At 31.1% G+C, this 15,481-nt stretch overlaps 1 protein-coding gene across 1 annotated transcript; it reads left to right on the forward strand.

Annotated features, from left to right (window-relative positions):
- The first annotated feature begins 6,325 nt into the window (after positions 1–6,325).
- On the forward strand, positions 6,326–15,124 carry LOC117926909 (uncharacterized protein HI_0703-like). Its single transcript, XM_034846233.1, is given in 6 exon segments — positions 6,326–6,515; positions 13,041–13,251; positions 13,254–13,324; positions 13,624–13,860; positions 13,940–14,157; positions 14,629–15,124. Coding segments are annotated over 5 exon segments (960 nt in total). The 5' UTR covers positions 6,326–6,515; positions 13,041–13,073; the 3' UTR covers positions 14,885–15,124.
- The last annotated feature ends 357 nt before the right edge of the window (positions 15,125–15,481 follow it).

The following is a 15,481-nucleotide window of genomic DNA, read 5'->3' on the forward strand; positions in this document are numbered from 1 at the left end:
TCATTAATCTTTTTGAAAAACCTTAAAAGATTTTTATATAAAAATTAAGGTTAAGGTGGTTTCCTTAGCTAGGTAAGGTCTTGCCATTCTTGCATTTTCATTTACCTCATAAGCAAAAAGGCTAAAAATTATCCAAACTGAGATTCTTATCTATCTTCAAGTCTTGTGTAAAAAATCTCTCTTCGAATTGAAATTTGACTTGCTTCTTTAGAAAAATGAAGATCACTTGAATTTTGAAATTTAGAATAATATAATCTTTTTATTAGACAATAAAATCATTGATGTACTTAATTTTTTACTCTTAGCCTTATAGTGTTAATCAACAAATCATTGATGTACTTCATTTTTATTGTTAGTCTTATAATGTTAATCAACTTAAGATAATTATTTTAGGGGGTGAATAGATGATGGTCACGGTTTAGAATTTAAACTATTCGGAATGCAAATAACAAATATAATGAAAAAACAATTACATAAATTTAAAAAAAAAATGATAGAGAAATTGTAGACATTAATTTTTATAGTGGTTCATGTAATCCAACCTTTGTACACCTCCTAAACTTTCAATTGCGCTGAAGATTCCATTATTATGATGCTTTCAACCTATCTTCAAGCTTACAATTGGTTATGGTTTCAATCATCCTTTTTGCACTTATGGCTCCAAGTACTATCTTGGATTATGGTTCCAAAAGACCCTTCAATACACTTCAAGATAATAACTCTTGAATCCATAAGTCTTACACACTACACTTCAAAAACCCTTCAGTGTTACTCCACTCTTAAGCCAACCTCACAAGGTATTTAAAAATAGATTTGACTTTAATATAACTATTAGTTTACAATTTTGCACAATAGAGTATAAAGAAACAAATGTTGAATGATACATTAAGATGAAATATGAGTTTAAGAATAAATTTCATTGAAAAACTCATCTTTAAGACTCAAATAAAATTCAATAATGATTTAGAATGCTTTCACTTGCTTACATGAAATTTGAAGCCTCTAAAAACAAGTTAAAAAAGGTCAAGCCAATTGTTAGGCACAATTTATGATCAACTAGTCAACCATCTGATTGAACCAATTACTAGTTGTTGGGGATGGTTTTCATTTATAACAATTCTTCATCCAATTTATAAAAGAATAAAACTAAATTAGGTATATGGATTATTTTAAATACTTCAACAAAAATAAAATGCAATATAAACTTAGTGTACTAACAACCTTACAAAGATATCCTAGATAAATTGTCTTGATTAATCTTCACTTTGAGATCTTCTCCTCCTTAATTTTGTCCATCTTTCCTCTTTAAAAATCTTCTTACCTAATCTCATTTTCAAACTTTATTTTGTAATCATCAAAATCGATATTAACAAAATCTTAATTTAATATTTGCCTTGTTATCATCAAAATTAATATTGCCTAATCATTAGGAAAACGATGTCTCCCTTTTTTATGATGATAAAACTAAGAGGTCCAATAATGCTAGTATTATTTCCCCATTTTTGTTGTCAATAAAAAGCTATCAATAAGGCACAAAATGGAGTAAAAAGTTATGCATTTATGGTATGATAATTTTAATGGAATAAAAAGTTACGCATTCATGATATGATAATTTTAACATGTTTTGTAGTGCAATAATCACTCAATAGCAAGTAAATATATAAGGATGAAAGGTTAGATGTACTGTTTCAGATAGGGTAAGGATGAAGATAAATATATTAGAAATAAGTTTGAGATTTGTTTTAAAACCCTAACATCATGTTGTCTCCAATTATATCTATAACTAAATTTAAAAACAATTCAATTAAATTTTTTTTATTTTCTTCTTATGAACATCTGTAAAATAATAATAATAAAATACTTATCAAATAAAATAAGTAATGAAAATTTATGATAAATTTATAACACACACACACATATATATATATGTATATATATATTTCTCATTTAAGTTTTTTATTAGGATAATAATGAGAATTGGTTTATATAGATAGGGTGATATTAGAATGTGGATAACTTGACTTGAACCTACTTGGTTGTCATCCCTAATTAAGTCTTATGCAAATCATAACTAGAATATACGAAGATTAATCTTAGGATATTGTAGTTCCTAGGTCAATCATGACATTAAGATGTTTAAAATTTATATTTTTCATGATTTTTACATATAAAAACCACGACCATACCCAAAATATATGATCATATTTATTATTAATTTATTATAAATATAGGTATGTGATTATGTTGAAAAAATATAGAATATAATAAAAGATTATTTTAGCAAAATTTTGACAATAATATATGGATTTGTTCCATAAAATAACTCCAATATGTGTGTATTATTATTATTATTTTTAAAAAATTCCCTTTATCTTTATTAAGATCTTCCCTACTTTTTTTTTATGAGTTTTAATTAATTTTCATTCCACAAAAATTTTATTAAAATTTTCATTAATGTTTTCTAATATATTCATAAAATTCAATCATAAATACATTTATGAAAATAGATATTTTTATTCTTGCTCAGAGGACTAGGATTACAATTTAACCCCCCTTTTGGACAATATTATACACAAGTACACCTTTTCATTCTACCTTAATGAATCGTGGCATGGTTTTTAAATTATTTTATTGCACTAATCAAACACCTTACTTGACTTTCACTCACCCATTTTTCTTTTGAATGTTTTCTAGTTTAATGCTTTCTAAGTGGGGTGGTTGAAATTGAGGACTAAAGCTTCTGACTTTTGTTATTTGCATGGTGCACGGCTTCAAACATGTGTTGTGTATAACTTTTTTTTCTTATATGATATAGATACAGACGTAGGATGTTACAATCGCCTTCATATATGGACATAATATTATAGTTATATTTCACAAGATTACAAGGTCAATTGATTTTAATATTACTTTGTAATGACTTACACAAATTTATGTAAATATTATATGTTTTGAATTTATTAACTCTCACAATTTTAAAATATGTTTACAATATTAAAAAGAATTCATATATGTATATAGCATCAAAAACTCTTTCTTTTATGATATAGTATATCATAATCACATTACATATTTGTAAGTATAAGATTATGATATTTGATGTATTCCTAATTTTGAAAATTTTATTTTCCGTGACTAATTTTGTTGAAATTCAAATTTTCAATGAATTAAAATAAAAGTAACGTGTACAACTTATTTTGCGTTGTTTCTGAATTTTTAAATAAAAACTTATTTTTATAAATATTATTTTAAAAGTTTTAATTTAAATTTGAATTAATTAACAAACAATTTTTAGAGGTAAAGGGGAATTTTAAATTCTTGGTTTTAACCTAATATTTAACTTATAATCACACATCCATCATAAGGGTCAATTATGGAAATATAATTTCCATTTTATAAAATCATTGAAAATTCAATTTATATAATATAAATTTAATTTAATTCAAATTTTATTAAAATGAAAATAATTTTTCTATTACAGATAAATTAAAAAATAAATGGTTTTTAATAAAACATAAATAATAATATTATAATAAGATCACAAATTATATTTTTTATAAAAAAAATATTATTTTAGTATATGTTATAAACATAAGGATATTAACATCATCCTTTTTTTTTGTTAAAAATGAATCATAATAATAATTTTTAACAATATTTTATTTAAAATATGTCATGAATAAAGTTTATTTTTTAACATATAAAAGAGGTAAGTTTTTCATTTCATGTGCATATTTAGTACTAAATTATGAAGATAATATTCTAGAATTTAAAACATAAGTTTTTCATTTCATTTCATTACTCATATATATATATATATCAATTTTGATTTTTTTTAATGATTAGATTTGTTTTTTGAGTTCCAAAATATTTTTAAAAATTATTAATCTTATTAATAAATTTAATGCAAAGTATTACTTGATTTAAAGTTCATTTTAAAAAAATTATAAAAATACAATTATCTTTAGAAAAAATAATAGAGCTATTATGAACCAATTTTTATCCATAAATTATGGTATTAATGAGTTTATTATTTAAGTTTTAAATTATTTTTAAAAATTACTAAATTTGTTAAGGAATTCAATACATTAAGTTTTGTTTAATTTGGAACTTATATGTTTGGTTAAAAAAATTAGAGAATAAGGATTCTATGTAAATGAGAAACAATAGTCATTTAAAACCAATTTTTGTCCATAAATTTTAAGTATTGGTTGAATAATTATTTGAATTTTAAATTATTTTTGAAAATTACTAGACTTGTAATGAATCTAACTCATTGAGTTTTGTTTAATTTGAAATTTATTTGTCTAATGAAAAAAAACAGAAAATAAGAATTCTATATAAATGAGAAACAATAAAATCTTTCTAGACTAATTTTTATCCATAAATTTGTGGTATTAATTGATTCATTATTTGAGTTTTAAATTATTTTTAAAAATTACTAATTTGTTAATGAATTCAAGGCATTAAATCTTGTATAATTTGAAATTCATTTGTCTAGTAGAAAAAAAATCGAAAAATAAGGATTCCATGTAAAAGAGAAACAATAAAATCGTTCTAAATCAAATTTTATCCATACATTTTTTGTATTAATTGGTTTACTATTCGAGTTTTATATTATTTTTAAAAATTACTAGACCCGTTGATGAATCGAACACATTATGTCTTGTTTAATTTGAAGTTCATTTGCCCAACAAGAAAAATAAAAAAATAAACATAATAAATATGGGAAATAAAAAATAGTAACTAAAAAATTTAAATTACTAAGCTCCATTTAATAACTATTATTTAAAACATTTTTTTGTTCTTCAAAATAAAATAATAGGAAAATACGCGTTTGACAACCAGAAAAGAAAAAATAATTTTTTGTTTTGAAAAATAGAAAATAAGGGATTTTCAAATAATATTTTAAAAAATAGTTTTAAAAAATAACTATATTAACATGAAAAATAATTAAAAAAACACTATATATAAAAATTATTTTTACAATATATTTAAAAATATAAAAAATAGATTAAAAATATTTTAGGTTCTCATGGTAATAATTTTCAAAAACTATTTTTTAAAATTATTTTCAAAAACAGTTACCAAATAGGGTTTGAGACTATTAAGCAACACCGAGCAACATTGACCCAAAAGTTTAATCTTGTTTCAAATGCACATGGACCTAATACACAAAGAAATAAATATTGTGTAAAAGAAAACAATAATGTTGTTGGAGACCCATTTTTGTCCAAAACTAACTCAACCATCTAAAATAAATTTTTGTCTATGACTTATTAATATTATTGAGTTCTATGATTTTTTTAATATTAATTAAATAGGTTCTTGAGTTTTAAATTATTTATGAAAATTAATAAATTTTATATATTTTGATTTAAAATGTATTTTCTTAATAAAAGTTTTTTAGAGAAATTCATAAAAGTACGTGTAATTTTTTTTTAAAATGTTATATTTTAAAATTTATATACTTTTCTTTTATTTTTTTTTAAAATAAGTGAAAACAACTTTTACTTGTTCTCTATTTTATTTTGTTTTCAAAAATTATTTTTAGAGAACAACAACCCAACAATATTAGAAATTTTTAAAAACTGTTTTTTTTTTAAAAAAAAAACATAAAACAAAAAACTGTTTTTAAATTGTAATAAATTGTAAACACATGCTCTATATTTTATATAATAAATTGTAATGAATATGAGATTCTCATTCCAACATTTAATTAAAGTTAGAATTTGAAAATTCCAATCACATTTTGTTTCTAATATAACAATTAATAATCTTGAAAACAAGGTGAGGTCATCAGCTACCTGGGCTGACGTGAATGAATTGGATGGGGAGAAACTCAAAAGTTACCTGCTGAAGTGCTGTGAAATTTGGATACATCAACCGAGAATAAATAAAAAGAGATTAAAATAATAATAAAAAAATGACATTAAAATATAATGAAATGAAATTAAACAACAAATAAAAAAATATATATATATAGACAACGAAACTAAGATGGAAAGTAAAGACATCCCATATTTGATATAAATAAATAAATAAGATTTGAATATAAGTAATTGAATGTGAATTCTACATGTATTATCATTATTGATGGTAACTTATTAAGAAGTTCAGGGTTCTATTCAAGAACCAAAATTATAGTTGCATATAGAACAGAGCTGGAGAAAAATAGAAAAAGAAAAAGAACAGAACCAAAAACATTTCTTGCCGAGTAGGCACAATCAATGGTTGTGGTAGTTCTAGTTTTTGGTTGCTGTTTTTCCATTTAGTTCTGCTACGGGGAGTTGGGGACTGGGGGTAAGTGGGTGCCTGGGGGCAAAGGTTGACCGTGTTGAAGTCAAGGCCGGTAGGCTGGGTTTTTTCATTAGACCCGTGTTAGTTTTTGCGTAAACAACCCAGAATACTAGAACACACGCATATACATTTTTTGGAAAACAAGCAAGGACCAAGGACAGCCCACCCACAGGGCATTCTGCGGCCTCATCCCAGATCTCTCACGGGATTCTTAGGTAAAGTATTTCATGAATTTCTTACCATATGATCTTATTCCATTTTGTTTCCCTGCTTTCTATGATTCCCTTTCATCCGATTGAATTTTCCCTGATTTCTGCGATTTAATTTACACGTACATGTAGAATCTGCTCTTAATTACCTGTTACAGATTCCTGAGATGCTGTTGCTGTATGATTTTGGGTTTTAGGGTTTTCTTTTTTCTTTTTCCTCTTTTCAAAGAGGGAGATGGCGAAAATAATTAAGCAAATTCGTCGGGGAAGTGATGAGAGTGTTGGGTTTTAGGTGTGGCCCAGAATGGGTTTTACATGTGAGGGTACTTGGTCCGCTTTTTGTTCTGTAATAGGCAGGGTGTCTCTTCCGATGAAGAATTAAATCCCGTAAAGTCCGTCTCTTTCCTTTCGGTGATTCAGTATTAACGGATATACGGAAGGCACTCGAGTTGTCACATACAAGTGAATTGAGACTCGCAATATCTTGTTAGTTCTACAGTAGTGGCTGCCATCAGCTTGTATTGAGCTTTTGCATTGGCAGAGCTACATTTGGCTGTTCCTTTTTACTCCAACTAACAGAAAGTCCGTGCGAGGCAAACAAGTCATCAGCTCCCAGACAGCCTCCTCCACCCATCTTGAAAATTTCGTGGTCCTCCCCTGCCAGATAATGCATATCAGAGTGAGGCTACTTACATCCTCAGCACCTTACCTCTTATACGGTCACCAAAACCCCTAAAATGATATGACCAAATGTCTGCCAAGCTTCTATGGAAGCCCAAACAATTCTACTACTTCTAAATTACCTATGTCATAGCTCCAATGATACCGGATAATCTAGAAAAAAGATGATTAATTGACTTGCCACCCCCCAATTATATAAAAATATTGGTCCCTATTGAGGGTTTTATGAGGTCTTCTTAACTGTAGCATATTGTTAGTGTTAACCTTCTTATACCAAATAATAGCCACACAAAAGCCATTATCTTAAGTGGGGCTTTGAATTTCCTTATAAAATTGGTTGGCAAGAAAAGGATTGGGTTCATAGATCAGGACAAAACTTTGAAAAAAATTAATAGTTATTAACCTTGAGGAAGTGACAAGACCAAACCCTCAAATTTGGGAAGGAAATAATAAGTTGTCCATATCATATAGCATTTTGTGTTAACTTTTTTTGGGTCATATTTAAAGTCAATATAGACTACTTAAACATATTCATCCATCATTAGGTAATTCTATATAAGAGACACGAATAAATTTGATTATTTTTTTTTTAAATAGTTTTCAACAGATATCAAGTAGAACTCTCTGAAGAATAATTTAGAATTTATCCAAACTAGGTATAAGATATTTTTGTAATCTACCAGATTCACAGGAAAAAAGTATGCTATCCTAATCAATATATTATTTTATTTTATTTTATTTTTATCATCACTAGGATTAATATCTTGGTTTATACCTACTGAATTCATATTTTGGATAGAAAGGGAAAAATAAAAAAGAGGGTGTTGTGAGGATTTTCTTGACTTCTTTTGTTTTTATAATTCTGCATGTTCTAGAACTAAACCACCTTTACAATTTTGTAGGCTATTAAACTCTTTTGTGATTCTTTGAGGCAATTCACTCAGTTTGCTTCAACCATCATTTCTATCATATGAAATTATTTTCTAACCAAGGGAATTGTTATAATTGTGTTATTTTATACTTTCCATGAATCTATGCTCTTTCTTAACATATTTGTTAGATTTTTAATCAATAATTGTTATTAACTCGTTATTTTTAGTGAATGATGTTTTTTTGGTACACAAATAAGAATATATGAAAGACGCCAATCAAGGAGAAGGTGCGCACCTCAAGTGAGGTGTACAAAGGCTGCCAACACAACAAATAGAACCACCTAAAACAAGCACACTAAACACTCTCCCACTAATATTCAACCAATCAATAAAATGAAACAAGGAAACAAGGCCATCTTAAATATGTTGGTGAGTAAGGGAGTTATTTAGCGTTTGATATGAGCATTAAATTCCATCAAAATATCTTCGGTTCCTCTCTTGGGAAAGAATTCAAAATAAGCAAAGAAGGACTGTCCTTCAAATCTTCTTTCTATTTTAGCTCACAAAACTCCCATGCTAACCGTTGGCACATCTTTGATAGAAAAATGGAGGACCCAAGAAAAACCAAAGAGAGAAGACAAAAATTGCCAAGGGCCCCTTGCCTTTTTATAATGGATTAGCATGCGATTAGCTAATTCTTCTGAACTCATATAAAAACAAAATTGATTAGCCAACAATCAACCTTGTCTTTCAAGCTAATTTAAGGTTAGGAACCTTTGCCATACAACATTCCAAGCAATAAAACCCACTTTCAAAGGTGTTGAAGAAGCCCACACTACCTTCGCGAGAAAAGACACTCCTCCATCCATCTCTAAGGAAGAATAGAAAAATTCCCACTCTTGCTAGCTTTCCAAATTAGCTTATCCTCATTGCAGTTCCTAAGCATTTGAGATCTCCTAAGTAACTCTTCAATGCTATGTAACTCCTAATCTTGAAATTTTCTTGTGAAACCTAGGTTCCAAATAACCTGCCTGCTTAGGATCTCCTCAGCATTTACCACCCAAGCCTCTTTATTAGATGCAAAAGAGAAAAGAGAGGGAAAATAGTCCTTTAAAGGAGCATCCCCACACCAAACATAATGCCAAAATTTTGTTCTTCTTCCATTGCCAACCAAAAATCTTGTTCTATCCTTAAAGGCTTCACAACCTCCTCTTATTGCTTTCCACAAGCTAACACCATGCCCCTCCCTCCTTGCAAGAGAGTACCATCCTCTAGGTTCTTCCCCAAAACTTTCCCATTATAACCTGTCTCCAAAGGAACTCTCTCTCTCTCTCTCTAAAGCAAATCTCCAACACCATTTTCCAAGCAAGACTTTATTGAGAGAGGACTACATTTTTGAAGACCTCTTTATTCCAAGCCTTGAGATCCCACTTTAAAGGTTTCAATTTAGAATCCAAGACAAAACCATAGGAACCAAAGAAATTATAATTTTCTCACCAACCTTTGACCAAATCCTTTAAACCACCCACTTTAAGCCAGATATTTCAAACCTAAAAGGGGACTTTTCCCTCCTCACCCACCCTCCATCCAATAAAATAGGAGAATGATTAGATATTGGCCTTGACAAAATGGTTTACAACACATTAATGAAATGGCCCTCCCAATTTCCTGACACTAGGAAACTATCAATTTTTAACATTGAAGCTTTGTTCATTCCATCCACACCAAGTGAACAACCCTCCATTTAAAAGGAGATCAACGAGGGAAAACTCTTCTATGAATTCTAGGAAAGGAGGAAAACCTAGCATAGTGTCTTCTTTCTATAGAGAATCAAACCACATTAAAGTCACCACTAATGCACCAAGGATCCTCCCAAGTCCCTTTGAGGAATTTCATTCGTAGAATGTTGTGGTCCGTACCCTCAATGCAACATTTTTAGTCCTCATCCCGAAGAAAGGAGGGGCAAGTGATATCCAAGATTTCAAGTTAATTAGTCTTGTGGGGAGCCTTTACAAACTTCTTGCAAAAGTTCTAGTTAATAGGCTTAAAAGGGTGGTTAGCAAAGTGGTGTCAAATAGCCTAAATGCCTTTGTGGGGGGTAGACAAATTTTGGATGCAACCTTAGTAGCAAATGAGACTATTGATTGGTGGAAGTGAAGCGCTAATGTGGGTTTAGTTTGCAAATTGGATATAGAAAAAGCTTGCAATCGTGTAAACTAGAAGTTCCTTCTTTCGATTTTAGAGAAGATGGGGTTCGATCCCAAATGGAGACAGTGGATCTACTTTTGCATTTATACTATGAGCTTGGTTGTTCTAGTTAATGATACTCCTACAAATTTCTTCTTAACTGATAGAGGTCTGAGGTAAGGGGACCCTCTTTCACCCTATTTGTTTGTGTTGATTATAGAAGCCCTTAGCAGATTAATGGCTAAGGCTGAGGAGGGAGGTCTCATTAGGGGTTTCAAGATTGAAGGTAGAGGGGAAGAAGGGACTCAAGTCTCACTTATTGTTTGCAGGCAACACTTTTCTCTTTTGTGAGGATAATGAAGATCAGTTGAAATATTAGTAGTGGATTGTCACTTGCTTTGAATTGGTGTTTGGTTTGTTGCAAAAAAGCGAAATTATTCTAGGGGGCCTAGAGGATGTTGATAGAGTGGCTGCTCTTTTTGGGTGTAAAGCAGGGAAACTTCCTACTTCTTATATAGGTTTATCCCTTGGAGCCCCTCACAAGTCTTATGGTGTGTAGGATGCAATCGAGGAGAGATTTAAGAGGAAATTGGCTTCTTGGAAAAAATAGTACTTATCTAATGGAGGAAGACTTGTCCTTATTAAGAGCACTCTTTCAAACTTTCTGATCTATTTTATGTCTTTTTTTCCAATTCCCAATAAAGTGAGGATTAGATTAGAGAAAATTCAAAGGGACTTTTTGTGGGGAGATACGACAGAGAGGAGAAAGATCCACTTGGTAAACTATTTGGATATTTGTAAGGATGGGAAGCATGGAAGGTTTGGGATAAGACGTTTGGAGGGTCCTAATCAAGTCTTGTTAAACAAATGGTTGTGGAGATTTCGCCTTGAGAGAGAGAGTTTCGGGAAAAAAGTCATTCTTGGAAAGTTTGGGGAGGTGGTGGGGAGTTGGACTACTAGAGAGGTGAAGGATTCTTATGGGATAAGCCTTTGGAAAAACATTAGAAAAGGGTTAGAAAAGTTCATTCTTAGAACTAATGTCCGTATTGGAAATGGTAGACATACAAGATTTTGGTGGGACAGTTGGGATGGGGAGTTTAAGTTGAAAGACATTTACCGTACACTTTTCAGACTAGCATCCCACAAAAATGCTATAGATGCAAACTTATGGGAGAGGAAAGAGGGTGGATGTGGTCATTGAGAGGTTCAATTTAAAAGACTCTTCCAAGATTGGGAGTTAGAGGAGGTGACTCAATTTTTGGAACACATTTTTTCATTAAAAGTGCAAGATGGGGAGGACATTTTAATATACGAATATGATAGGAGGGGGAAATTAAGTGTCAAGTCTTATTATAATTCTCTAGGGGCTGAGAATAATTTAATATTCCTAGCAAAAGAGATTTGGGGATCCCGTGCCCCTCTTAGAACTCATTTTTTTGCTTGGAAAGCTGTTTGGGGGAAGATTTTAATTGTAGACATGTTAATGAAGAGGGGTTCATCCATGGTTAATGGATGTAGCCTTTGTAAAGATAGTGAAGAATTAACTGATCACATTTTGATTCATTGTGATAAAACAAGAGAGGTTTGGACCTTGTTGTTAGCAACATTCGGTTTGGTTTGGGTGTTCTTGACTTCAGTGAGAAATCTTCTCCTAAAATAAATACTCAAGGGGCTAGGGAAAAAGAAAAGAGCAGTTTGACAATTGGCTTTGATTTGCCTATTTTGGTGTATTTGGAGAGAGTCCAACCAAAAGACTTTCGAAGATGAAGAATTCTCATATTAAATTTTAGAGTGGTATTAGCAGTTTTTGGAATTGGAAAACCCCTCGATTTTGAATTTCTTTGATGCTCTTCTTTTTTAAGGTTTTTTCTGTCTTAATTGGTGCTTGCTTTGCCATTTCTGTGTATATTGCCTGTATATGTAGGGTGTGCTTCCTCTTTTTGACGTTTCTTAATGCATGCGTTGTCTATCAAAAAAGAAAAAAAAAAAAAAACAAAGTGCACCAAACAAAAAACAGGAAAGAGCGAACAAGGGAAAGAGCAGGAGTCAACTATATTAACTGGTGCTATTGACTATTCTTGTTGTGATTGTTTTATAAGAATTTACTTCATTACTTTGATTTACTAATAGATGATTAATATGTTAGTCCTTTATGTTTATGCTGAAGTAGGTATAATAGCAAAAATATTTATTTCTTTTGCCTTTGTTTTACAATGCCAAACAAGGGAAGTGAATATTTTCCGTTTTGATTCCCTCTAAATACCAAACACAGTAGAAATAATTTCAATTCCATCAATTGAATTACATTCCTCTGGATTTGGTTCCAGACAGTATACCCTGAAAATCTAGTTGTTTTGATCAATAGCACCAGTTAAACCTGTCTGTCACGGGTGCTAGCTGATCCTGTGAACAGAAAAAGGTGAACTCCATCTCTTGTGTACAATTCATTTAGGTTCCTAGTAAGTTTTCTTACATATCTTGCATGTTAAAAATTGTTCTTTCTCTTGAAGCAATTGCCCAAAATCATTGAAAGTACAGTTCTGTTGATTAATGGGACTGGTTAGGCCAGCTTACAATTAGTGCTATATGACTCACTGAGCAGAAAGTTACACTTTGTTTCTGAGAGATACAGGTGGTTTTTCAATTTATTTTTCACACATATCTAATGGTTAAAAGTTTGACACCCTGAATATAATTCATCAATGATCTATATTCAGTCAAATGTGTATTTTATATTTGCCTGATACTCATTGCTATGCTTGCCGCCATTGATGCTTATACAATATTTCAGTTACATTTATAGCTTTCTGGGGTTTCAATTAAGATGCTCAACTCATCTGAGGAGATGGATGAACTCAATACGAACTCTGGCCATAATGTGAGGGAAGAGAGTGAATATGTCAGGCTGGTCATATCCAATGAAGCAAGGTTATCTGAAGCTGACATTTTACAACCTCAAGCAGAAACAAGGATTAAATCATTCATCTGGTGGCTCAAAGCTTTAATTTTTGTGTTGTTAATATAATATTTCTTCTCATTTTCTTGAAATGGGGAGCGCCATTTATGTTTGAGAAGGTATTTCCTATCCTTCATTTACTTATTTCAATGTGCAATTGCTTTATTTCATTTATGTCCTATTAAAATGATACTGGGTCAACAAGTTTTAGCTCTCTCCATACCTCAATAAGCACCCCCTTCAAATATGAGGTATGGATTGGTTAAGACTGAAAATTATATGACTGCCGTATATTCAAGCTCATCCCCATCTTTTCTCAATTATTATACCTGAAACATTTTATTATGAAAGTAATATGCAAGGCGCTACTACACCTTAGCTAGATTTTGATCTTGAAGCGTTATCAATTTTACTGTAGATTCTCCTCCCAATCATGCATTGGGAAGCTACTGCTTTTGGTCGTCCAGTTCTCGCTTTTGTGCTTGTTGCTTCTCTGGCATTGTTTCCTGTGCTGCTAATCCCTTCTGGGCCCTCAATGTGGTTGGCTGGAATGATTTTTGGATATGGTCTTGGGTTTGTTATAATCATGATTGGAACAACCATAGGAATGGTCCTGCCTTATTTGATTGGACTACTATTCCGTGATCGAATCCATGTAAGTGATTAAGAACTTGCTTTTCGTTGGCTGCTCTTCTGTTTTCATATTCGTCATCTCTCTCTTTTTTAACGTGCAGCAATGGTTAAAAAGATGGCCACAGAAAGCTGCCATGATTAGACTGGCTGGAGAAGGAAGCTGGTTCCATCAATTTCGAGTGGTTGCACTTTTTAGGGTTTCACCATTTCCGTACACAATTTTCAACTATGCAATAGTAGTAACAAGTATGACATTTTGGCCCTATTTATGGGGATCAATTGCTGGAATGGTACCAGAAGCTTTCATTTACATCTATAGGTAAGTTCACTGAAGTACTTATGTTGCTTTTTCATCATTCAGTTTATGGGCAGAGATCTAGTCACTACAAGGTCATTTATGCTTGAGATGTTTATTCTTCAGTTGTCTGGTTGATGACAAATCCATGAGATGCAAAACTCTCAACGAAAGGACTTAACTACAATGCCCAGATTTCAATAATATAAATCAACAATAGATCTCCCTATTCCAGGAAGTCAGTGGATGGCAAAGGTCTAGACAACATGAGGACAATTAGTTTTTGTGGTGTTTGTTCTCCATTTACCTGACTGATGGAAAACACATGAATCACAACCAGAGGACTTAAAATCCTTCACTGGTTGGGATTCTATTTGTAAATTCATTTACCTAAATAATGACTTGGCGGGGGTTAATGTTTATTAATGAAACTAGAGCGCTTGCTGTTGCTAATGCATGTTGCTTGTCTTCCTTTCATGTGGTACTTTTGTGCAGTGGTCGGTTAATAAGGACGTTAGCAGATGTGCAGTATGGTAATCAACACCTCACTACGTTGGAAATTATATACAACATCATCTCCTTCATCGTTGCTATCATCACCACAGTTGCTTTTACTATTTATGCAAAGAGAGCTTTAAATGAGCTTAAAATGGTGACCAATGGAGAAGAAGCATCTACTTCTGAACTTTCAAGTTTTGAGATGGAGAAGCTTCCTCTTGAAAGACCCAAGCACCTGGGTTTCTCTTCATAGCATGGATACTTGAGGAGTATGACAGTACTGTAAAAAAATTTTTTAGTCAAGGGATTTGAATCCCTTTGATCTTTGTAATTATCAAAAGGGAAACCAACAGATATGATTGATAAATATTAAAGGTGAGATGTTAAGAGATATGGAGTTTATTGGTTCTTTATGTAGATTCTTTGTTACTATCTCCAGATTCCATCGTATTAAAGGTGAGATGTTAGAGATACGGAGTTTAGTGGTTCTTTACGTATGTTCTCTGTTACCATCTTACCATCTCCATATTCCATCATTTGTTTGTTTTAGTTTTACGGTACTTGCAACTTGATGCCAAGAGCGGCCCTTCACAATTAAAAGGAGAACGCCAAAGTAAAAGATGTTAAAAGGACTGTGCGTGCTCTCATCCGTACTTTTTCCTCCTATTTGGTCATGAGGCTAGCTGAGTTTGTGTATTTATCTTTTTTTCCTGGGACAAATATGAGCTGGATATTGATTGTTTCACTTGCATCATGTCCTCTTTCTTTGCCTTCTATGTTAATTGGTACTAAGAGTTGTAACAATAATTTAATCGGTTACCTAGAAGAGAAAAAAAAAATCAGAAATTTT

This window comes from Vitis riparia, chromosome 12 (genome assembly GCF_004353265.1).
Source record: "Vitis riparia cultivar Riparia Gloire de Montpellier isolate 1030 chromosome 12, EGFV_Vit.rip_1.0, whole genome shotgun sequence".
Taxonomy (NCBI): domain Eukaryota; kingdom Viridiplantae; phylum Streptophyta; class Magnoliopsida; order Vitales; family Vitaceae; genus Vitis; species Vitis riparia.